This window comes from Neoarius graeffei, chromosome 10 (genome assembly GCF_027579695.1).
Source record: "Neoarius graeffei isolate fNeoGra1 chromosome 10, fNeoGra1.pri, whole genome shotgun sequence".
Classification (NCBI taxonomy): domain Eukaryota; kingdom Metazoa; phylum Chordata; class Actinopteri; order Siluriformes; family Ariidae; genus Neoarius; species Neoarius graeffei.
In genome coordinates, this window is record NC_083578.1 from 65,970,157 (window position 1) to 65,996,133 (window position 25,977).

The 25,977-nt window shown below is 43.2% G+C and overlaps 1 protein-coding gene across 3 annotated transcripts in view; it reads right to left on the minus strand.

Moving 5' to 3' along the window:
- abl2 (c-abl oncogene 2, non-receptor tyrosine kinase) overlaps positions 1–25,977 on the minus strand; it is an 87,954-nt gene that overhangs the window by 5,921 nt on the left and 56,056 nt on the right. For 2 of the 3 annotated variants that reach the window (XM_060932137.1, XM_060932139.1), the window contains exons 2-10: positions 8,764–8,928; positions 7,556–7,851; positions 7,052–7,324; positions 6,836–6,920; positions 5,635–5,812; positions 3,234–3,418; positions 2,900–3,052; positions 2,581–2,670; positions 1,131–1,310 (exon numbers count right to left, since the gene is read on the minus strand). In XM_060932137.1, the coding sequence (XP_060788120.1) occupies positions 1,131–1,310; positions 2,581–2,670; positions 2,900–3,052; positions 3,234–3,418; positions 5,635–5,812; positions 6,836–6,920; positions 7,052–7,324; positions 7,556–7,851; positions 8,764–8,928 (1,605 nt within the window). Of the gene's footprint in view, positions 1–1,130; positions 1,311–2,580; positions 2,671–2,899; positions 3,053–3,233; positions 3,419–5,634; positions 5,813–6,835; positions 6,921–7,051; positions 7,325–7,555; positions 7,852–8,763; positions 8,929–9,453; positions 9,676–25,977 lie in introns of those variants that run through there. The other variant, XM_060932138.1, reaches the window with a different exon arrangement.

Here is a 25,977-nt window from a genome sequence, read left to right on the forward strand (position 1 = left end):
TAATTATATACATGACTGCGAGTTGGCCTAGTGGTTAGCGTGTCTACCTCTCAATTGTGAGTTCTATTCACGGTCGGGTCATACCAAAGACCATCATAAAAATGGTACCTACTGCTGTCTGGCAAGACATGCTGCAATACAGATGTGAGTGGGGAGTCAAACTCTCACGGTTACCAGAGGACTATCCCCGCACTGTACCCCTAGCTACGTAATAGGCGAGAGGCCAAGGGCTACAGAAATGGAGATCGGCACCGCCCTGTGCGCCACATGGCGTGGGAAGGGACTTTGAGACTTATATATATATATATATATATATATATATATATATATATATAAAAAAAAACCCTGATGAAACAATTCCTCTAATAACAAGCTCCTCTCAGGACAAAAAGGATGTGAAACTAAGGCTGCTTAGATAAAGGTGAGCAGGTAAAGGACTAAATATGTTAAATGTTTATTTGAAATGAAAGGCCAACCCCTGTGTTAATTAAATTTTTGGCAAACATATAAACACATGCTTTGAATAAATTAAAAATAAAGTCCAGGGAATATTTAAACCAGGTTATGTAATGCATAAATAATGCTACACAAATGAGGTTAAATTACATTTAATCAAAACACAGGTCAACATGCCGTGTGTGCTGGGGTGTTAGGTGCTTGTGCGTACTTTTTAGATAATGGGCAACAAAAAGGGGACAAAACAATTAAAATATGACACCACAATGAAACACACACACACACACACACACACACTTATCAGCAAAAAATGAATTATGGAATATTGGTTATTTACAAAACAGATTTCTACAGTGACCAAACTGTTCAGTTGCGAATGCTATCAGCTTTATAAATGCATAATCTAAAGCAATGTTCGAGTTAATATTTAAACATTTTAAAGCTCTTTACTAGAAAAGTATTTACAAACTTTGTACAAATATATACATACTAAAAGAATAAGAATCTGTACCCTCTAATACTGCTGATATATGTACATATATATATACACACACACATAATATGCAGGTGTCTGTGTGCATTTTAAATGCATCTCCTTTAGTCTAGGAGAAACACCACTCCCATTCTCTTGAGTCTGCGCTGGAGACGTGTGAAGTGGAGATCAGCTGGTGTACCTGAAGGACCGTGAGCTCCAGGCTCATGCCGACTCTCCAGCCCCTCCATGTTATCCTTATTATCCGAGTGCTTCTTCTGTGGTCGTGACTTGGAGGGCACAAGGGGTTGATCGTGACTGAATGAGTGCACTACCCCACTCTTACCACAAGAGGCAGTCTTACACAGTTCCTCTGCCACTTCTGCAAAGCAAGGGAAACATTTGGTTGCTGACTCGTTCTGTATTGGCCATTTTAATGAAGAACCCAAGAGGTTCGAGTGCATAAATGACAAATCTGGACATCCACTATTAAATATGAAGTTTCAGTGAAAATTACACACAAGAGAACAAGCTTTAAAAGACAGCTATGGATACTGTTGCATCAGTTAATTATCAGAACCCAGGTCAATTTAATCAGGTCTATAAGGGCGTTTTCACACTTGGTCCCTTTCAGCCATCTAACCGAACTCAGATCGATGACTCAGCATTTTTTGCGCATATGTGAACACTCCAACCGTACCCAGACCCCTTTAAAGCGAACCGAACTGAGACCACCTCAGGAGGTGGTCTCAGTACGGTTCGCTAAAAATCAACGGTACGGTTTGCCTAATCTGCGCATTGTGAACAAAAAGCGCACCGGGTTCACTTCGCCTTTTTCACTGTAGTTTAACCTTCTTCGTTTGCCGTAGTTGGTCACGTGACTGTAGCAGGGAAACTCAACTTCCTTTTGCAACTTACCACAGCTGCTTTACAGTTCTCTGAACTTACTGACTGATGAGTCGGCCACAATAATATTATATATTTATAATATAGTTATATTATATATATATATATATATATATATATATATATATATATATATATATATATATATATATATATATATATACACACACCCCCAAACTGGGAGAGTGGCTCCAGCAAATCCCAGGAACAACATCTGAAGCCTCAGTCCAGAAGAGCGCAGTAGGAACATCGAAGATACTGCGCAGAACCCTCCCAGGCCTCTGGTAGAGGACCCGAGCTTGAGGATGACATGGATACCCCCCCCCCCGGGGGTGAGAAGGATATTATATATATATATAAATAATAAATTTATTTTCCTTAATCCGCACTATTTTGATCAAAGAATACAGCAGGGCAAGCATGGCAGCAGACATTTTGATTCAAGAGAAAATTACCCAGAATTCCATGCACTGGGAGTCTGAGGGCTCTAGAGGACCTGGTGTGAACAGAAAGAGGACTGAGGCCCCATCAAAGCTTAACTGGACCAGAAAGAGAACCCAGTCCTCTTTGTAATAAATTCACAGTGTGAACACAAAAAGAACTGAGTTCTTTTTCTGCTGGTCCACTTTTTGGTCCACTTAAAGAGGACTGAGTCTGGTTCCTTTAAAGGGGACCAGGTGTGAAAACGCCCTAAATGTTTAAAAACTAGAGCGCGTAAAGCCGGAGTGCAGAGTTTGTAACTGTACCTTCCGATATGCTCGAGTCATGGAACATTGTCTCGAAGGCCTGATGTATCTCCGCAAACGAGGGCCTGTCCAGTGGGCTCCACTGCCAACCTGACAACACGCAACAAAAAGACAAAGTAAGATTAGCTAATGTAGAAAAAGAGCACAACTTTTAAATAAAAGGTTGTGTGTTTCACACAAATTAGTCACGTTCCAATCACATGTTCAAAAGTGCGAGAAATGCAAACGAGTGTATGAAAGACCATGCTGTATATCCAATTTGAGACTCTTAATAGAGCAACATCATAAACAGAAAGGGTGTAGTTTTCAATGCACTCACAAGCTCTCATGAGTTCGTAGACTTTTGGGGGACAGCCTTCTGGCTGCTCCATGCGGTAACCCTTCTCCAGCAGGTCATAAACTTGAGACAGGTCAATACCAGGGTATGGAGACATCCCATAAGTCGCAATCTCCCACAGAAGCACTCCGAATGCTAAAGCGGACACACAAAGCGAGCAGGAATTAAGACTCCGGGACACTGAACAAACAGCCTTCGGTCTCAAAAGATTCAGGTTTTCTAGAGCTGAAAAATTTGAAGAGAGTCTCATAGCACAAATGAAAACCTTCTTGATTTGCCAAAAGAGTGAGTCACTGAAAGCAAGCGAGAGACTGACCCCAGACGTCTGATTTGATGGAAAAGGTGTTGTAGGCCAGGCTCTCCGGTGCAGTCCACTTGATGGGGAACTTGGCGCCAGCATGAGCTGTGTACGTGTCTCCTGTCATCAGCCGACTCAAGCCAAAATCAGCCACCTTTACCACATGGTTCTCCCCTACGAGACAGTTTCGTGCAGCCAGGTCCCTGAGAGACACACACACAGACAGAAAGACAGTGTAAAGGAAAGAAAGACATAATTATGTCTTTGCGAATACTAAGTAGGTTTGCACAACATACAATTTAATAGTTACAGTGCTATGAAAGACCGACGCAAGTGAGAGCCAAAGTCTGTAGAAGTGTGGCACGTTCTCTATGATAGCTGTACAACCTACCAGCAATTTCCTTACAAAACTGCACCACAGTGTAGAGAACGAACAGTTTTAAAGGAAAAGGGCGTTTCAATCCAGTCCTGAATTAAGTTTTTGTTCTTTAACCATATAGTCCGAGACATTTCATTTCATTACTAATAAAGTCATCTTTCCTTATGTACAAGGTGCTTGGACTGTGCTGCAAATAGTTAACAGTTATTCCATGAAACTGAGCCATACATGAGCCGATAGCCGACGAGGCACGTAGCACCGAGTACGAGGAGATTGAGTGCAATAACTTTTATTCTATCCACATTCACTGGATTTTGAGAAACTGAGCATTTTTATTTTTTGAAAATTTGATAAATAAAAACTTTATACAAAACATCCGACAAAATAATTTCCGCTGAGAATGTAAACAAACTGGTGAAATGACAGGAGCAATTTGTGAAAAATACTATAATAATAATAGGGGCGGCATGGTGGTGTAGTGGTTAGCGCTGTCGCCTCACAGCAAGAAGGTCTGGGTTCGAGCCCCGGGGCCGGCGAGGGCCTTTCTGTGTGGAGTTTGCATGTTCTCCCCGTGTCCGCGTGGGTTTCCTCCGGGTGCTCCGGTTTCCCCCACAGTCCAAAGACATGCAGGTTAGGTTAACTGGTGACTCTAAATTGACCGTAGGTGTGAATGTGAATGGTTGTCTGTGTCTATGTGTCAGCCCTGTGATGACCTGGCGACTTGTCCAGGGTGTACCCCGCCTTTCGCCCGTAGTCAGCTGGGATAGGCTCCAGCTTGCCTGCGACCCTGTAGAAGGATAAAGCGGCTACAGATAATGAGATGAGATAATAATAATAATAATTTCTTTTTTAAAAAAAGATACGTTCTTATCATCAAATACTTTCATTCCATATTTCAGGGTTTCTGCAGGCTTGAACAAGTTCAATTTAAGACTTTTTAAGACCTTTTTAAGACCATAACAGGTTAAATTTAAGACTTATGCCACACAAAAAAATAAAGAAAATTGGGAGAGCCTGAATTACTTTCAAAATAACAATTTATCATCATTCACCAATGAACTCATTACATCCCTAGGGTGCGCTCTTGCATTAATGAGGAACTCAGTTGCAGTGGAGCCAAAGACATCCCGCAAATCACTTGAGGATGAGGCATTCGATTCCGTACGGTTTGCGTGTTGTAACGTTACAGTTCGCACGGAGTTAGCTGATACACCGTCTCGAGATGTGCTTGGACCTGACAACGGTGAACAAAATTGAGTGATGGCATGCGATTGTTGCAGACTTTTATGGGCAGCCTGGTGCTTCTCCGCTTTCGCGTGCGATTCCAGTGCCTTTACACCCAGGGTGCTGAGTTTGAGTGTTCTTTTGCACAGTGTGCAGTACGCCTCAAACGGATTGTTTGGTACACGTTTTAACCAGTCTACGAAATCATTGCGTTCAAGCCAGCAGTCCTTAAACTTGCATTTGCCCATTTTGCTACAAACCGTGACAATCTCCCTCGCTTCTTTTAGGCTCTACTGTCTAAATGCGCGTGTGCCATGCCCTGTGCATCACCATGCCAACCGGGCTAGATGCCGGATTCCACTGTGTCTCATTTGTAGTTTGCAGCGTAGCCTACTGATACTAAGTAGGCCTAGCCTATATGACTAATTATGAACATCACCAACGCATTTAACAAAAAAAAGCGAATGGGGTAAATGGACGTAAGGATTTAAGACTTCACAAAATTGCATTTAAGACCTACAATGCAAAATATGCTTGTATTTTAGACTTAAGGCCTTAAATTAGGATTATCAAATTTTAGACTTTTTAAGACTCCGCGGAAACCCTGATATTTTATTTTTTGTTTGAGCAGTTTTTATTTCGTCCTCAGTTGGTTCAGCGACACGCTCCGCCATTTTGTTTTTCTCTACTCACGGTATATGAGCCGATATCCTAGTAGTACAGTAGCCAATCAGATTGTAGGATTGCTCATATCCAGTGAATGTGGATAGAATAATGTATACAGCACTAAGAAAAACTTCAAGGTCAAACTGTTACCTGTGAATAAAGTTCTTCTTTTCCAGGTACTCCATGGCAGAGGAGATCTGAGTAGCCATGTAGAGCAGCACGACAGCATTCACCTCCTCACGGTCACACTCGCGGAGGTAATCCAGCAGGTTGCCGTGAGGCATGTACTCCGTCACTATGTAGAACGGAGGCTCCAGTGTGCACACACCTGAACAAGTAGAGTAATAGCCACTCAGTAAGGACAGCCTTCGAGTCTGACATTATACATAAGCATTGTTGGGTGAGATTGTAGTTTATCATATGACCCGTACAGACACATGCACGCACTCTTAATAAAACCATTGGGAAATGTCACGTGTCTAGGCAAATATGGATTTTTGAACCCGGTCTGGAAAAAGCCGTATGCAGCCCCGGACCCGTTTCCCTCACGTCCGCCGTTTTCATTTTGCTCTGAATCGTTACTTTGAAAAATGAACGACACAACCGAACAGAGTGAACGTGAATTTTATTATCCAGATGATTCGTCACAGACCTAATTGAACAAGCTGAAATTGTTGAAGAAAATGGGGGAAAAAAAAGGTACTTTCAAGCGAAATAAATTCACTTGTTTAAACGACAAAAAACACCGTAAAAAAAACCGAAGTACGACGAACATTTTCAAAACATTTCTTGCTGAAGTTCAGGAGAAAACAGACAAGTCATCCCCCCTAAGGAGCTAGACAATTTGCTATGTAGTTTCCATATACAAGCGAAGAAAAAAAAGGAAATTTAGACTATGAACCTGACACTTTTGTCTTCCTTTTCGCAAAGAATTCAACGCTACAGTCACGTGAGTTGTATTTTATAGAATTCAAACTTGTGCAAAGGTGATTCAGCATATAAATGGTTTGACGTCAATTAAATAAAAACTGATTGGTTCGTTTTTCTCGCACCATTGTTCGTTGTTTTCCCACTATGTATGTTAGTTTAAAAAAAAACAACAATAAAAATAAATAAAGGTCGCATGATAAAATGTTGATTGACCGAGTTAGGTTGGGTCGGATGGGAAAATACTTGGCTCTTGGCCATTTGTACGGACCAAGCGCCAAATATTTTCCTGTCCGGCCCGACCTAACCTAAGTCAATAAGTACATAGTATTCACGCATGTGATTAATCTCAAATAGCAAAGACTTGGTCACTAGAATGAATTACAATTGAAATTAAGATATGGCTGATGTGAAGAATACTCACCAAGCAGCTGCACTAGATTGGGATGTTTCACCTCTTTCATGACAGCAGCTTCTTTCAGAAACTCCTCCACTTCCATAGTGTCCTCCTATAACGCAAAAGTGTTAAAATATAAAAGCTGAACACGGACTTTATAAATACAACACGACAACACCAATGCAACAAAATCGGAATCAAAAGTTTCTGAACGCGTCAGACCAAATCGGACGGGAGACGAACCTTGAGTGTTTTGACAGCGACAGTGAGGTTGTATTTCTTCCAGACACCTACATAGACCTCGCCATACTGGCCTCCTCCAAGCTTGTGCTTCATGGTGATATCGGTGCGCTCCATCTCCCACTTGTCGTGGATGGGCGAGACCCCATAGACAGTGGGCTTGTTGCATTTCGGGGCTGGGTAGTGCAGCGTTGTCACCAAACCGTCCGCTACAGTGGAATGATGATGGACCAGCTCGGCTAATGTGCTGAATCTGCTCTCGGAGGTGACGTAGACCTGTAAAAAAGGCCGATATTCCTCAGTAAGCCTATAAACATCTTACCTACAAGTCAAAATTATGAAATTCTCTTCATATAGAAAATCATTTGTACATGGTTGCAACCAACAATGCTGTTTGTTTAAAATAGTGGCATTTCTTACGAGACGGTATATACACCGTATAGATATTATAAAAAGTATTGAAATGCAGACTTAATAATGTGGAGACACAAGCTCTGATGGTCTCACCTTGCCATCAGAGGCAGTGTTGATGCGGTAGTGGTACACTCGACCCTCGTAGCGCAGCGAAATGGAGAGCTGGCCCGGGCTGCTCTCACTCTCCCTGACCAGGAAGCTGCCGTTGATGAGGCTGCTGAGCAGATACTCTGCTGCGCTGCGAGATACAGGTCCATGATACCAGCTGTGCTTCTCCAGACTGTTCACCGGCGTGATGTAGTTACTGGGAACCCAGCCTTGACCGTTCTTAGAGCGAACCTCACTCCACTCACCATTCTGGTTGTAGCCCAGCACCCTGAGCTTCTCTCCTGAGACAGTCAGATTTAAGAAAGTGGTTAAAACTTTAATCCAATCAGGTGAACCATTTTGGACTTCTGGTGTGTTCGTTGGAGGTGTTTCGAAGCTTTAGCAAGGATACAATCCCAAAGGCTAGGTTTAACAGGGGAGAAAGATTTCAGTTATTGCGTTAAACACGCGAAGTTGCAGTTATGCAACGCTTCATTTTCCCCCCATTCTCACAAAGCATTACATCTCTCCTGCCTTTCTTCACTTTCTTCCCAACGCTTAATCTGTTCTTTTTGAATGCTTCTGTCGCTCTTTTATCGCACCGGTGATGAAGCTAAGAGCATCTCACTTTGATATTAAAAAGTAGCGCACTCTTCTTCAAGCTCCATAGCGGCAAATTACACCCCATGGGTCCAGCTGGCGGTTTAAAAACCCAACTCCAGCAGACTGGCTCCTGTTTCTCCTTGTCAGGACCAGCCAGCCAATACTGGGGGGATGTGGCGGGCAGTACTACAGCACAGCAAATATACAGAGAGATTAAAATGCAGCCACTATGCACCAACTCTCTCGCTCTGATTACGCCAGTCTGTGTTTATCCACCTGCTATGGGGCCAACTGGGAGGATTACAAAACGCTCAGGCATTAGTGTTCACGAAGAGTGGCCACTGTCTTGCACTACAAATATTAATCCTATTTACAGCAGCTTGGTATGAGGAGGTGGTAATGTGTAATTCAGAGGACAGGGATTCGTCTGGGTATTACACTTGGTAAAGTGAAGCAAAAACCAGAATTACCATGAGGAAACATGAGGATAATATAATTTATTTATTTATCTTTCTTTAAAAAAAAAAAAAAACACCACCCACCCCCGAAAGCTATGTCACAAGTCAGTGCAGAATAAAAAAATGTTTTCAAGGCAACTGCTTTCATCATACCTTTTGTGATACTCAGTGTATTGTCACCACTGGCTACAAAGTCGTAAAGTGCGACAAACAGGTTGGGGTCACTCTCGGCAGCACCCAGCAGGTTCTCCTTTGAGCTCCAGCGCACCGCCTCGGTCAGAGCCGACGAGTCCAATCCAAACGGCCTATGCAGGGCTTCTGTCCCAGAGAGAGAGAGAGAGAGAGAGAGAGAGAGAGAGAGAGAGAGAGATGTTAACAAGAAAAAAAAAACCCCAAAACAAACCTAACAGAAAAGGCGCGGAAAGGAGGGAAGACGTCAAACACCAATCCCTCAGGGAAGGGCTTAATACGACTGAGTCACAATGAGGCAAGAGGGAGTGAGGAGGAGGAGGAAAATAAATTATGGATGACTGAGTGCGATGATATGCAGAAGAAAGAAAGAAAAAAAAAATGGAGAATTTGAATTACAAAAAAAAAAAAAAAAAAAACAGATAGGAAACACAACATAGGAAATCTTTTATCTTGACTACCAACAGAATTCATAAAAACACAATAACCCGCATCATAACCTCACACATGGCACAACAGACAATCACGATATACCTAGGCGATTCTGCAATCTGAAAAATGAAGATAAAAAGCCAGTGTTTGCACCAACCCACTGAGATTACCCATATTCCTTAACGCCGCGCAGACGTGGACCGGGCTGGATAAAGAATGTACCTGGAAGGTTGCAACAAGCCACGTCCTGCTGTCTGGTACTGATCAGTCTATTCCTGTCTTCCTCAAAGCTACTGCTTGATGGTAAAGTACGCAGGGGCATCGTTCTTCTCTGAAAACTTCTTGTACATGTATATTCACATACACACACCTTAGCTAGAAATCCAGTTGGGAGTTGCCAAGGAAGAAAGAGTCTCTGTTTAAAGGAAGTTTTGCCCAGCCTGTTCATTATATATGTATATGGAGCTAAAAAAAGGAGGAGTCAAAACACAGTGGAAAAACAGTGTGGTGGAGCTTTGACAAATCACCCCCCCCACACACACCCCTTCCAGCAAGCCTACGGTTAATTTCCTCTCCTACCTCCACAGCTGTTTGCCAGCCGCTCACGCATATGCGGACACATGGCTATACACACGCAGAAAGCATGCCGAGGCAGCTGCCCCGTAACCATCATCCCAGTGTATGTAAAGGAACGTGTAGGGAGGGGGAAAGAGGGGAGAAAAAAAAGAAAAGGAAGCTCTGAAGGGGTGGGAAACAAACTAGAGAGAACACAGACTTGGAAAAGTTTGTTTTTAAAGAGTTATACAGTAAATACTTGAAAGAAGGAACCTTTATTTGTTACATGCGCACTTCAAGCACAGCGAGATTCATCCTCTGCATTTAACCCATCTGAAGCAGTGAACACACGCGCGCACACACACACACAGCAGTGGGCAGCCATACTAGAGTGCCCGGGGAGCAGTCAGGGGTCAGGTACCTTGCTCAAGGGCACTTCAGCCCAAGACTGCCCCACGTCAACCTAACCGCATGTCTTTGGACTGTGGGGGAAACCGGAGCACCCGGAGGAAACCCACGCGGACACGGCGAGAACATGCAAACTCCACACAGAAAGGCCCTCGTCACCCGCTGGGCTCGAACCCAGGACCTTCTTGCTGTGAGGTGACTGTGCTAACCAGTGAAAGTCTGAACTCTTTCAAATTTTCTATTTTTCTGCATCAAGATGACCAAAAATCATCAGATTTTCACACAAGTCCTAAAAGTAGATAAAGAGAACCCAGTTAAACAAATGCGACAAAAATATTATACTTGGTCATTTATTTATTGAGGAAAATGATCCAGTATTACATATCTGTGAGTGGCAAAAGTATGTGAACCTTTGCTTTCAGTATCTGGTGTGACCCCTTTGTGCAGCAATAACTGCAACTAAACGTTTGCGGTAACTGTTGATCAGTCCTGCACACCGGCTTGGAGGAGTTTTAGCCCATTCCTCCTACAGAACAGCTTCAACTCTGGGATGTTGGTGGGTTTCCTCACATGAACTGCTCACAATATTTCCTCTTGGATTAAAAAGTCAGCAGTTTGACTTGGCCATTCCAAAACATTAACGTTATTCTTCACTAGAACTACTTGTGTGCTGAGGGTTGCTGTCTTGCTGCACGACCCATTTTCAGTTCACAAACCAACATCCTGACATTTCCTTTACAATTCACTGGAATAATTCAGAACTCATTGCTCCATCAATGATGGCAAGCTGCAGCAAAACAGGTCCAAATCATAAATGATGCTACCACCTCCATGTTTCGCAGATGAAGGTTCTTATGCTGGAATGCAGTATTTCCCTTTCTCCACATAGAACGTCTCACATTTAAACCAAAACGTTCCATTTTGGTCTCATCCGTCCACAGAATTTTCCAGTAGCCTTCTGGCTTGTCCATATGATCTTTAACAAACTGCAGTCAGGCAGCAGCATTCTTTTTGGAGAGCAGTAACTTTCTCCTTTCAACCGTGCCATGTCTACCACTGTTGCTCAGTGTTCTTCTGATGGTGGACTCATGAACATTCACATTAGCCAATGTGAGAGGGGCCTTTAGTTGCTTAGAGGTTACCCTGGGTTCCTTTGTGACCTCGTGGACTATTACGTGTCTTGCTCTTGGAGAGAACGTCATTCGCCGACCACTCCTGGGGAGGCGAACAGTGATCTTGAATGTCCACTGTCTGTCTGACTGTAGATTGGTGGAGTCCAAACTCTTTAGAGATGGTTTTGTAACTTTTTCCAACCTGATCAGCATAAACAACTCTTTTTCTGAAGTCCTCAGAAATCTCCTTTATTGATGGAATAATACACTTCCACAAACATGAAGCTCAGACTTTGATAGATCCCGGTTCTTTAAATAAAACAGGGAACCCGCTCACACCAGAGTGTCACCCCAGTGACTGAAAACATCTGACTAATTTCATCTTTAAAATAGAAGAACTTTATTCATCACACTTACACTTGTGAAATTCTTCTCTGCATTTAACCCATCCGAAGCAGTGAACACACACACACACACACCCAGAGCAGTAGGCAGCCATGCTAACAGCGCCCGGAGAGCAGTCGGGGGTTAGGTGCCTTGCTCAAGGGCACCTCAGCCTAAGGGCCTCTGCATGCTCTTGCGACAAGGCTTTCGCAGATAGCTTTTCGCAGACAGTTGTAATTTATCGTTGAGCGGGGAGTAATAGGCGGGCGCGATGTTATTCACCGCCACAACGCAAGGGGGCGCGAAGTCGCTAGAAGTAGTTGGTGGGTGTGGTTAGTGGAGTGTTTATCCTCCGGTTACTTATAATGACTAGAACTGGAGTCGTATAGATGTACGTACTTCCTCACTTCCTCGATCAACCGCTCTTCGTGCTGCTCCATCTTCGCTCGTGTTTTTAAAAATGGCGGTCGTGAAAACAAAAACCGGGAAAGTAGGGAAGCAGAAGTGCGTGTACAGCGGATGTAGAGTGGACCAATCAGAGCCCTCTTGTCTGCGACGCTGTCTGCGAGGCTTCTGCGGTGGTCACAATTTTTGGGAGGTGCGTGCAGTGTCTGCAAAGGGGGGGGGGCTACGCAGACGCTATCTGCGAGGACTGCGTTGTCAGCATAAATTGGCCTTAAGGCTGCCCCACGTTAACCTTACCATGTCTTTGAACTGTGAGGGAAACCGGAGCACCCAGAGGAAACCCACACAGACACAGGAAGAACATGCAAACTACACACAGAACACCCCCCCAGGGCTCGAACCCACAACTTTCTTGCTGTGAGGTGACAGTGCTAACTGCTACAACTGCTAGTCCCAGAAGTTCACATACTTTTGCCACTCACTGATATGTAATATTGGATCATTTTCCTCAATAAATAAATGACCAAGTATAATATTTTAGTCTCACTGGGTTCTCTATCTACGTTTAGGACTTGGCTGAAAAGCTGATGTTGTAGGCCATATTTAAGCAGAAATATAGAAAATTCTAAAGGGTGCACAAACTTTCAAGCACCCCGTATGCATCTTCCAATAAAAACAGGTGACGCATGAGCACAATTAAAAACACCGAGTGGGCAAAAATACAAAAGGCAATTCTTGAACACACGAACGTTTGAATCCTAGCAAAGCAGTGTAGCCACGTTACATGTAAGAAATCTTCCAAGTAGCCGTGCTACTCACAAAACTTCATCAGGATCTTCATATTACAAATCAATCAATCAGTCTCGCAGGTCATATTGCTCAGCCCTAAGCAAAGCTAACAGATTATAATGCTGAGGCCACTGCCTTCCTCAACAAGCAGACAGTTTAACAGACCCAAGGTCCTTCTAGCTAGACGTTAATTATGATAATCCCAGCATAAGCAGCAGCTGAAGGTGACACATTTTCAGAAACCTGGCATCAAGCTTGTTCAGAAAACTCAAATTATAGGATGGTCTAGGAGAAAGCGCATGTTACTGCCACAAAGAACCTACAGGAACATGCTCACACCAGTGCTCACCACACCTTTGTTTTGGAGAAGCATGCAACGAATTCCTCTCCCCTTCACCCGACTCAGCCACAGCTCCCAGTACATGGTCCTGTTAAAGTCCAAAGATCTACTCCAGAGAGCGTTTGGAGCCTGACGCACCAGACTGTAGTCCAGGAAACTCACAGCAGACTCGGACCCCTCTCAGACAAGAAATGACCCACTTTTCACTGAGGATTTTGGAGGGTCTTTGATGTGGTTCAGACCTCAGAATTTCCAAGACAGCTCCTTGAAAACTAAACCACGACTGACACAGGGTCTACCTACATGGTGGCTGCTCCAGCGCAAACACGTGTGAGCGAGTCTGTGAGAAATGAAGGGAGCTGAGCTCATATGGAGGGTCTTGCTGGAGATCTCGAGGGAAAAAGTGTGTGTAAGGGGGCAGTGCATTTCACAGACTGGTGGGGGTTGACTACGGCAGATGTCTACATTTCTCCAGCCACACATCCTCTTGTGATAAAGAAAGGAAAAGGAGAGGTTAAAAAAAAAAAAAAAAAAGAGAACGAGAAGTTCAGAGGATGGAGACATGGCTTGTGAGTTTGCTCATGATTAACCAAGTTGTTAAGAGGTCTCTTCTTATTAAAGCATGCATTTTCCTGTAATCTCCGGCTCTTGGAACATTAGCCAACATTTACTAGAACAGGATTCTCAATTATTAACACCATCTGCAGCCAGACAACCTAAAAAGACCTACCATATGGACAGGAAAACCTCTGGAGGGATTAAAATGGAAAATAATTGCGCTAACAGGGAAAGGATAATGAACATGGTCACAAAAACTAATGGACTATTTTATGATCAAAGAATGATGAATGACCTCAGCATCACAGACCAAAAGATCTTAAAGTGCATATTCTGGACCAATTTCGTGTTTTTTTTTTTTTTTTATATGAAAGCATGTCCCTTTACACACTCATCCAGAAGGGTAATTTTGCACAAGGCCATCTGTCTATAGCAGAAGAAAAAAAAAAAACGTCTGGAAAAATCCCAAGGGAGTCTGGAGCTAGCCTGGGCCCGCCCATCCTAAGTGTGACGCAACACGAGGGCCTGTTGCGAGCTTAGTCTGGCAAGGCAAGCTATCTACAGCTCTTCCAAGCTCCCGAAAAATCGGGAGCCAATCAACTTTGAGCATCTCCAACGGCCCTGGGTAGAGGCGTGTTCAAGGCAGTGACGTAGTAGAACTGCGACCGGAAGCCATAGATTGTTTACAGAATCTATGCCGGAAGCGCTTCATTCACTAGAAACATTACGAACATGGAGCAGCGGCAAGCCTTTGACACAGCGGTAGATGCTGTATTGAAAGCATTCAACGGGAAGTTCTCATTGAAAACGGAGCAAAGAGCAGCCCTGGAGGTATTTATCTTCCTGTTACTCAAGCAGTTTCCGTCGCGTCACATACGTCAGAGGAAAGAGTGATGTGATTGGTTTAAGCTTCGTCACAGCCTTTTCTGGCTTCGAACAGTAGCAAACAGGCATTTCAGGGAGGCGGGTCAACCACGCCTTTGGGAAACGGTTGGGCTTAATACCTTTGCCAGACCAAATGCTCGCAGAGCTTTGAAGTTGCGTTAGCCAGACTAGTCTGGAGCCAGATTCGTGACATTACCTGCGGAAGCGCGAGCAGACTGCGAGAGCTTTGCACGGTTTCAGTGCACAGCCTGTGTAGACCAAGCGCTCCCATTTCTCTCTCATTGCCCGGTCTTTTGGAAAACGATGAGTACTAATACCATCAAGATCGGTGTTGCTACACCCTCCTACGATACATCTGTTAACCATTTTAATAATTACGTGATAACGTTGAAGAAATTTGCAGAAAACCACCAGGTCGTTTTCTCATAAACAAACCGGCGCTGACGTAGCATTCAGAAGGAGGCGTCCCGCATGTGACGTCATGAAAATCAATGTTTGCCGGGAAATTCAAATGCTAAGTTTTTTTTAGAGGCGGACCAATTCGCCTCAAATGGCTTGATTTCAACTGAATTTTTCTGGTATTGCGCAAGGTAAAACAAAATTGCAGAGAATGCAGAATGTTACAGATATTTGACCCAAGTTTAATATAAAATAGAAGAATTACATTGATCTTGCTCCTGAATTTACCCGTGATATGCACTTTAAAACACATTGCTGTACAGGCATTAGCCATTTCCAAAGGCTCAACCTTCCAGCTATATGCCTTGCTAAGAGGACTCGTGTACAAGGGCAGATCTAAAACACTCGCTCTGCACGGGGTATGACGTGTGCCAAGTGAATATACTGGCCAGCACACGTCGTGTGCATGCAGTGTAAGAGATGCCGTGCAGGACAGCTGGAACAGAAGCAATGTTGATCTGAATGAGGACATTGATCCCCTTCCTGATCTGAGCCCCTCGCACAGCTGCTGAGGTCAGGACAGCTGAAGCAGCACCTCTGTAAATGCTTCAGACACTGGCATGTTGTCGTGCTTAAACAAAAGGAGTGCAACCACTTGCAAAAATGCATGTTTAAATACGGTAGTGTTATGGTTAGATTTCATTTTCTATACAGCAAAAGCGTCCAAGGTACTACTTTTCAATTTATATTTCAGTTAAGAGGTTCGACATATACTAATCAGCCATAACAACATTATGACCACTGAGTGGTGAGAAGTGACTAACATTGATTATCTCATTACAATGGCACCTGTCAAGGGGTGGGATATATCAGGCAGCAAGAGAACAGCCAGTTCTTGAAGTTGATGTGTTGGAAGCAGGAAAAATGGGCAAGCGTAAGGATCCGAGTGACTTTGACAAGGGCCAAATTGTGATTGCTAGATGACTGGGTTTGAGCATCTCCAAAATAGCACATCTTGTGGGGTGTTCCCAGTACACCAGCATTAAGTTTTTCAGCAGTTTGTGCTACAGTAGCTCTACTGTGGGACTGGACCATATGGACTAGCCTTCGTACCCCATGCGAATCAACGAGCCTTCGACACCCATGACCTGGTCACTGGTTCACCAGTTGTCCTTCCTTGGACCACTTTTGGTAGGTACTAACCACTGCATGCCGGGAACACCCCACAAGATGTTGCGTTTTGGAGATGCTCAGACCCAGTCATCTAGCCATCGCAGTTTAGCCCTCGTCAACATCACTTACAGTGCCTTGCAAAAGTATTCATACCCCTTGAACTTTTTCACATTTTTTCACCTTACAACCACGAACTTAAGTTTTTGAGATTTTACGTGATAGACCAACACAGAGTAGCACATACTTGTGAAGTGAAACAAAAATGATAAATGGTCTTCAAAATTTTAAACAAATAAAAATCTGAAAATGTGGTGTGCATTAGTATTTAGCCCCCTGTACTCTGATACCTCTAAATACAATCCAGTGCAATCAATTGCCTTCAGAAGTCATCTAATTAGTTAATAGAGTCCTACTGTGTGTAATTTACCCTCAGCATAAATACACTTGTTCTGTGAAGGCCTCAGTGGTTTGTTAGAGAACACTGAAGAACAAACAGCATCATGAAGACCAAAGAACTCACCAGACAGGTCAGGGATAAAGTTCTGGAGAAGTTTAAAGCAGGGTTAGGTTATAAAAAAATATCCCAAGCTCTGAACATCTCAAGAAGCACTGTTCAATCCATCATTCAAAAATGGAAAGAGTATGGCACAACTGCAAACCTACCAAGACATGGCCGTCCACCTAAACTGACAGAGCGAGCAAGGAGAGCACTGGTCAGAGAAGCAGCCAAGAGGCCCATGATCACTCTGGAGGAGCTGCAGAAATCCACAGCTCAGGTGGGAGAATCTGTGCACAGGACAACTATAAGTCGTACACTCCACAGATCTGGCCTTTTTGGAAGAGTGGCAAGAAGAAAGCCATTGTTGAAAGACAGGCATAAGAAGTCCCGTTTGCAGTTTGCCAGAAGCCATGTAGGGGACACAGCAAACGTGGAAGAAGGTGCTTTGGTCAGATGAGACCAAAGCTGAACTTTTTGGCCTAAATGCAAAGCGCCATGTGTGGCGGAAAACTAACACTGCTCATCACCCTGCACACACCATCCCCACTGTGAAACATGGTGGTGGCAGCATCATGCTATGGGGATGCTTTTCTTCAGCAGGGACAGGGAAGCTGGTCAGAGTTGATGGGAAGATGGATGGAGCTAAATACAGGGCAATCCTGGAAGAAAACCTGTTGGAGGCTGCAAAAGACTTGAGACTGGGAAGAAGATTCACCTTCCAGCAAGACAATGACCCTAAATATACAGCCAGAGCTACAATGGAATGGTTTAGATCAAAGAATATTCATGTGTTAGAATGGCCCAGTCAAAGTCCAGACCTAAAGCCCATTGAGCATCTGTGGCAAGACTTGAAAATTGCTGTTCCCAGACGCTCTCCATCTAATCTGGCTGAGCTTGAGCTATTTTGCAAAGAAGAATGGGCAAAAATTTCAGTGTGTAGATGTGCAAAGCTGGTAGAGACATACCACAAAAGACTTGCAGCTGTAATTGCAGCAAAAGGTGGCTCTACAAAGTATTGACGCAGGGGGGCTAAATACTAATGCACACCACATTTTTCAGATTTTTATTTGTTTAAAATTTTAAAGACCATTTTTCATTTTCGTTTCACTTCACAATTATGTGCTACTCTGTGTTGGTCTATCACATAAAATCTCAATAAAAAACTTTTAAGTTTGTGGTTGTAAGGTGGAAAAACGTGAAAAAGTTCAAGGGGTATGAATACTTTTTCAAGGCACTATAGATCCTTATGCTTGCCCATTTTTCCTGCTTCCAGCACATCAACTTCAAGAACTGATTGTTCTCTTGATTTCAGCAGTGATTTCAGCCAAGGATCCAAAAGCTGCACATTTGTAGTCTGGCTAACGCAACTTCAAAGCTCTGCAACCATTGGTCTGCAACCGTTTCCCAAAGCACGTGGTTGACCCGCCTCCCTGAAATGCCTCAGTTTGCTACTGGTCGAAGCCAGAAAAGGCTGTGACGGAGCTTAAACCAATCACATCACTCTTTCCTCTGACGTATGTGACGCGACGGAAACTGCTTGAGTAACAGGAAGAAGGAAGAGCTGAAGAGGAAGAGGACGATAATAGCGCGATCAAAGGCGGGACGACCACAACGATAGGATTCTCACTGAGCCCCATTGATTTGGCTACCAGCGGGGCTAACTGGTAGATTAAACTCTTACTGAAGCCGGTCGGGAGCAAGGCGAAAACGTCCTTCCTTTCAATAAATACCTCCAGGGCTGCTCTTTGCTCCGTTTTCAATGAGAACTTCCTGTTGAATGCTTTCAATACAGCATCTACCGCTGTGTCAAAGGCTTGCCGCTGCTCCATGTTCGTAATGTTTCTAGTGAATGAAGCGCTCCCGGCATAGATTCTGTAAACAACCTATGGCTTCCGGTCGCAGTACTACTACGTCACTGCCTTGAACACGCCTCTACCCAGGGCCGTTGGAGATGCTCAAAGTTGATTGGCTCCCGATTTTTCGGGAGCTTGGAAGAGCTGGAGATAGCTTGCCTTGCCAGACTAAGTTCGCAACAGCCCCCCGTGTTGCGTCACACTTAGGATGGGCGGGCCCAGGCTAGCACATTTGTGTCAGAAACCTTAATGAGGGTGGGGGCGCCGTGGCTCAGTCGACTAAGGCGCCATACCATAAATCCGGGGACCCGGGTTCGATTCCGACCCGAGGTCATTTCCCGATCCCTCCCCGTCTCTCTCTCCAGCTCATTTCCTGTCTCTACACTGTCCTACCCAATAAAGGTGAAAAAAGCCCAGAAAAAAATCTTTAAAAAAGAAAAAGAAACCTTAATGAGGGTAAAAATCTTCTGTTTCACACTAGTAGGTTTTGGGTAGTCATGAAGATGTTTCATCACACATCCAGGTCTTCAACAGTTCCATTAAATTGTGAAACAAAGAAGAAGAGAAAACACTCACCAATTTCAACACTATGACTCATCTGTAACATGACACCACAGTCTGAAAACGTGAACTTGTGTCAAGCTACCAGGATAAACACGTCAATACTGTATAGTAAGTAGGTGATGGGCGTCACAGACTTTTCCCTTATTTATCGAATGCTCTTCCAGTTTGACGTTCAGATTTATTTAATCCGGCTCCGAGGCCGAGGAACATGACCGTCTGTTAGGACTCGTGTTCATAAAGCAGTTCTTTTACACCAAAAAACAAATGATCAATGTTGTTACATTATCTCTGTTCTCAGTCTGATGTTGCTGGACCAAAGACCCGTCTGGAGAACAACAAGCTTTTGAAGTTTTTCTCAAATGCTTGCCTTTCATTGACTCTGGACAAGTAGCTGGTCAACAAATTTCCAGTCTAGTGGAGTAGCTTTCAAATAAATAAATAAATAAATAAATAAATAAATAAAAATACCACGACTGTAGTAATCCATATTATGTCAAGAACCGCTCAACTAAGTAAAGAGACACGACATCAATCATTACTATAAAACGCATGTGTCTTAATTCATAAAAATAAAGAAAAACCACTGAATTCGACGTTGTGTCCAAACTTTTGACTGGTATCTCAATGTCCACAGAGCAGATGTGTTCAATGAAGCATTCTGCCTACGGGGCATTTCCGACCATTTCCAGTGGACTTGTTTAGAGTTTTCTTTTACAACTCCATGGAGTAGCTGTCTATGGAAGATGTCCATGCAATAGGTCATCCATAATTATAGTAAAACCAATACGAGTTTATTTGCCCAAGGTGTCTTTCTGTTCTCATCTCTTCTTTATTGCTTTGATTACCTAATGGTGTTTTGTTTTAGTCTGGACATCTTCACATTGCTTACTGGTGGGCTGTTCTCGCTGGATGTATATATTGATTTTAATGTTATTTTTAGAAGCAGCATATCAAAAATGTTTAATTCTTAGCCATCCTCAAAGAACAAATCAGAAAAGATTGCCATGCCTTCGACATTCTTCTCATAGCCAGTGCAGCATAAACCGGAACCTACTTTTGAAGATGTTAAAGATTCTGACTCCAAAGTTGAATCTCATCTCATTTCATTATCTCTAGCCGCTTTATCCTTCTACAGGGTCGCAGGCAAGCTGGAGCCTATCCCAGCTGACTACGGGCGAAAGGCGGGGTACACCCTGGACAAGTCGCCAGGTCATCACAGGGCTGACACATAGACACAGACAACCATTCACACTCACATTCACACCTACGGTCAATTTAGAGTCACCAGTTAACCTAACCTGCATGTCTTTGGACTGTGGGGGAAACCGGAGCACCCGGAGGAAACCCACGCGGACACGGGGAGAACATGCAAACTCCACACAGAAAGGCCCTCGCCGGCCCCGGGGCTCGAACCCAGGACCTTCTTGCTGTGAGGCGACAGCACTAACCACTACACCACCGTGCCGCCCAAAGTTGAATTCTGGGCAAAAATGTTCCATTTCTGTTGGAGTTTCGAGATGCTTTGCTGCTGCACACACCGTGTATCCCAAGTGTAAATGTTTTGCCAAGGTAAAAAGCATCCCACATTTTACGATTCCGAAAACTGCCGAAGCAAGTGGCAACAATATCGCGTGACCACCATGGGGTGCGTTTGACCCATTTTTAACCAAAACAAGTCGGTGTGGGCAAACATCGCAGACTCCGCTCTCCCGTCAGCTAAAAGCCGGCCGAAGAGAAAAGGAAAGCCTGTCAAGTGAGTGCAACTGTAAGATAGAGCAAAGCTAAAGGGCATGTCATTTTTCTGGACAGATAATCATTCTAGCTAGTGCTTAGCTATCTTATCCTTAGAATGCATGGGCTCGACTCCATGGTAGCGAGTATGGGGTTATAGGGGTCTTTCACGTGACGTCATCGTAACCGCGGATTTGTTTACGCGGCCAAGCTTGGTGTTTGACAATGACTGGCATAAGTGTACGTAAATGATTGTAAGCCAAATTCAGTAAACATCTACAGATAAACTTGTACATGTTTGTTTGTTTACATTTATTGCCATTTAAGCATCTATGGCTATTTCATGGCCAATACAGGTAATAAATATCACATAAAATTAAAACCAATAATAAAATAAATAAATAAATACATCAAATACGTTTGTACACGTCAATGCACTTCAAAAAGTTTAAAACCTTTAACGGTGAAACCTTATTAAAAATATCTAGCATTGTGCTTTCTTTAAAAAACTTCTGCCTTTGTATTCTAAAAGCAGGGCAAGACAAAATGTGCTTAATTGATAAGAGATCACCACAAAGATCGCAAAGTGGAGGTTCACCTCGAGTTAACAGAAAACCATGTGTTAGTCTAGAGTGTCCAATTCTACCCCTTGTGTAGACAACTTGGTCATGTCTACATGAAAAAGATTGAATAGTCACTTGTTTGATAAACTTGTAGAAGTTACATCTAAAAGAACAATGCCAGAGACCTGTCGTGCTTTTGGATGTAATAACAGACATAGAGATGAGCCTGGTTTAACTTTTCACTGCTTCCTGGCAAACCCAGAAAGCTGAGAAAAATGACAAACTGCAGTTAAACGGTCCCAAAATGGAGAAAAGTGACCCTCGGAACATCAAAACGATCACATCTCGTCCGCATGATCTTGTTCATGCGAGACAATGGAAAATGTCATGCACAATTAAAAATTATTATAATATATATATATTTTTTATTTCAGATGACTTTGCAGTCAGTACCTTTAACTATGCCAAATGACCAAGCACACTTTGGTATACTCTTTTGTCTTAAACACACTGGCAGCTTGTGTGAAATAAGGCAACTTTTCTGAGCTTCTTATGCAAAGCCGACCATGTATGGACCCAGATCAACAATTGCTATAGCATTCACATTATTATTATTAGTGCTGTCAAAGTTAGCGCGATAATAACGCGTTAATGCGATCTCAATTTAACGCGATTTAAAAAAAAAATAGTGCCGTTAACGCAAATTCTAATTTGGCCCTGCGAGTCACCCGTAGTTCCTGTTGAGGCTTGTCGCGCGCTGCTTCAATAAGAGCACGTGTGAGTGATGGAGAAAGGCATAGACATAAACATCCTTGCCGCCATATTGGATGGGGCAAAGTGGAGAATAAAGATGCCTCATTCATGTGCTGCGTTTAACTGTACCAACAGGTTTACCGTCCAAACGAGATCACATGGGATTACCTTTCACAGGTGAGACTGGAAAAATACTTTTCAATACTGTTCCTTCAGTTTCCCAGCTCATCTCCACCGGGGAGGTGTAGAGTTATAAGCAGTGAGAATTAGAGAATACCGTGCCACACTATGATGAACGTTTTCGAACGCATGATGAATATTTTTGTTATCTGTTTTTTTCTTCTTTTATGGCAAATACTTCTCTTCAAAAGAAACTAATGAGTAAAATAAAACATTTTTTTTATTTTCACAGTGATATGCATTTTATTTTTCATCCCTTGGTTTTCTCATCTAATCTGGAAGTTATGGACGTCAGTGGCTGTGACAAGACATGTTATGCTCTGCAATAAAAAAAAAAATTGGTACAAAGCAAGCCCATTCACTTTTTTATGCTGATAAGAGAATTACAATGGTTTTTCATGTGACAAAAATGTGCGATTAAATTGCGATTAATCGCGAGTTAACTATGACAGTCGCGACATTAATCGCGATTAAATATTTTAAATCGCTTGACAGCACTAATTATTATTATTATTTTTTTTTTTTTACAGTCTATGCATCTCACTATAGCTACCTTTCTGGCAAAATTTTAACGAGTATAATTCTCAGTGGGGTGTACTTCAAGAACAAGGCTTCCTATTTCAAAATAATATACCAATACAGTCAGCTAAAACACTGTGGGCCTAGATGTAGCCCAGGCTGTGGTAAAGCTACAACTAGTGATTGACAATTTGAGTTTTTGTTTGTACAATACAGGAATTACATCCTTCCTAAAAGGTGGACATGATGAAATGGTGTACAACACAGCTCAAGCATGTTTAACATATCCTGCATTCTCCGCTTCTGAGTAAGAGCCCCCATCTGCAGTTATAAACATTGCAACCGCAATCACGAGGACTTTATCCCAGACTAAAGTAACTAGTAAAGGCTGCCTAAAGTCTACTGGGAAACTACGTTGCATGTGTGTCGTTTCATGTTCCATTGACTGATGAAGGAGGGGTGATGTCTTTCACCAGATCTTAAGCATGCCTGAAGTTGGGACAGCCTCAGAACCCACTTCAGAGAAGGTCCCAGCTTTAAAGGAGTAAAATCCTTTCGGATCAGACGTTCAGGCAGAAGTTTGTGGAGAGACCATATAGGAGAACACGTTTCCTCTCCCTGGTGAGGCACGGCAACAACCCGCAGGAGGAGTAAAACAAACATCCTGCGTCTATAAGTTTTCCAGTTGGAACTTGGAGGTTCCCAGTCTTGATGCAGGTCAAAAACCTAAACATTTGATTCACGTTTACCTACAACACCAACATCCACAGAACGTCAGTTGGATGGACTTCCACTAGGCCTTAACCACTCTACAGTCCCTAAAACATCTCTCTAAGCCAGGGGTGGGCAATTATTTTTTCCATGGGGCCACATGAGAAACAGAAAATTTTGTGGAGGGCCGGACCAAAAGGCTGAACTAAATTCTGCATAATATTAATTGTATTTCTTTATATAAAGCAATAAATAACATTGTTTTTACAAGCTGCTAAGACTGGTAACAGTATGGAAAAAACGAGGTTGCCTTACAAAAAATGTCATTTATTCAATCAAATTTCCCAAAACAATGGTTAACAAAATGTGAAGGTTTGTACCATTTTTTTCAGTCACATTCACCCCAAAACACAATAAAGACATCACAATATTGTCTTTCTGCTCCAAATATCAAGCAAGATACATCATATTATAATAATGATGCCCACATTTGTAGTCTAATCACCTCATTTGGTGCTTTTCGCCGGAGATCGGCTCCGGCGCCTGCTGGTGACGTCACACTATGTGATTGGCTGGACCGTTTGAAGGATGACGTACAAGTTTGTGGTTGGTCTGGACAAATTACGGAAGTCGTTATCGTGGGATTAGGTTTCATGGGATTTCATGTCATGTTCATGTCGCGCGCATTGCGTTTTTGTTGAACACAACTTCAAAATAAAAGCAATGCACATTCAGTCCATGCATGAGGTAAAATTAGAAAATACGTTTATTTTGTAATTTCTAATTAACCTTACGCGGGCCGGTCAGAATGAACCAAAGGGCCGGATGCGGCCCGCGGGCTGGAAAATGCCCAGGTCTGCTCTAAGCACATACACAACACAGTAGGTCAGTTTAGTCAACCGTAATAGTGCTTATCAACACATGCAGACTGTGATCGGTCATGGGCCCAAAGAGTCACCAGTTCAATTCCCAGGACTGGCAGGAAAAGTGAGTGAATAAGCAGCACTTTCCCTTCCCTCTGTATCATGGCTTAAGTGCCCTCGAGCAAGGCATCTAACCCCCATCTGCTCCCCTGATGCTATAGCGCAGCTGTCCAGTGCTCTGGGTGTTTGTCTGTTCCAGGCTTGTAGTACTGGAGTCCAGGACTCGTGACTTGACTCAGACTTGAGCACTGATGACTCGGACTCGTGCATTAACTGCATTCGGACTCGTCAATTAGAGACGAGGATTCGGATTTTTTTCTTTTTTTTTTTGTAACATGCCATAATAATTTGGCATAAGATATTTATATCTACATTAACTTTTATACTAATTTTGTGCAAGAGGATACACATTCACCTGTTCAGGAACAAACTAACGTTAATGGCGCTAAATTGCCTGGAGAGAAGCCCCTAGGATTGTCCGCTTTACTTAGACACACTTCTCGTACAGTGGTAAAAAACGCACTGCTGTGTGTTCCATATGTAGAAGAACTATCGAGGAGACGACGGGGACAACCTCGAACATTAATCGTCATTTGGTAAGCCTCCACCCAGAGGAGTAAGTGACACGCTATGTTCATTGCTCTGTTGATAGCGGGGCTTGCTTGCTGAGCGATGAACTAGCTAGTGTTAACCCTCTCTCATGTTATTTGCCCTGTTGATAGTGGGCGGGGCTTGCTGAGCGATGAACAAGCTTTTTATCTGTAGCCTATTAAGTAAAATGGGGCGGTCGAGCAGTAACGTTAGTCCAACACAGTACTGTAGCAGAGACGCTTTCACATAAAGGCAGCACCAGCCAGCGTCAAATGGTGTGGTTGGAGTCTTGTTCTCGGACTCGACTCGGATCAATAGTGGACTCGACTTGAACACTGGGGACTCAAGACTGGACTCGGACTTGAGATTTAGTGACTCGACTACAACACTGGTATGGACTCATTGCTTACGTGCGTGTTCACTGCTTCAGATGGGTTAAATGCAGAGGAGGAATTTCACTGTGAAGTGTGCATGTGACAAAGGCTTCTTCTTGTCTCATCTGTGAAGAAACTATTTCCATTTTCTTGAAATACATGATCAGAAAAGGTAAAAATCTGCAAAATCCTGTTAGATGTTGTTGAATCATCTCTCACCATCACACCACTCAATATAAAAAAAAAAAAAAAAAAAAAAAGAAAAAAAAAAAAAAAGTGTGTCTCTGCAGCTCATACATGCCAACTGTTGCCCCTTTTCCACCAAAGCAGTTGCAGGGCTGGTTCGGGGCCAGTGCTTAGTTTGGAACCGGGTTTTCTGTTTCCACTGACAAAGAACTGGCTCTGGGGCCAGAAAAAACGGTTCCAGGCTAGCACCAACTCTCTGCTGGGCCAGAGGAAAGAACCGCTTACGTCAGC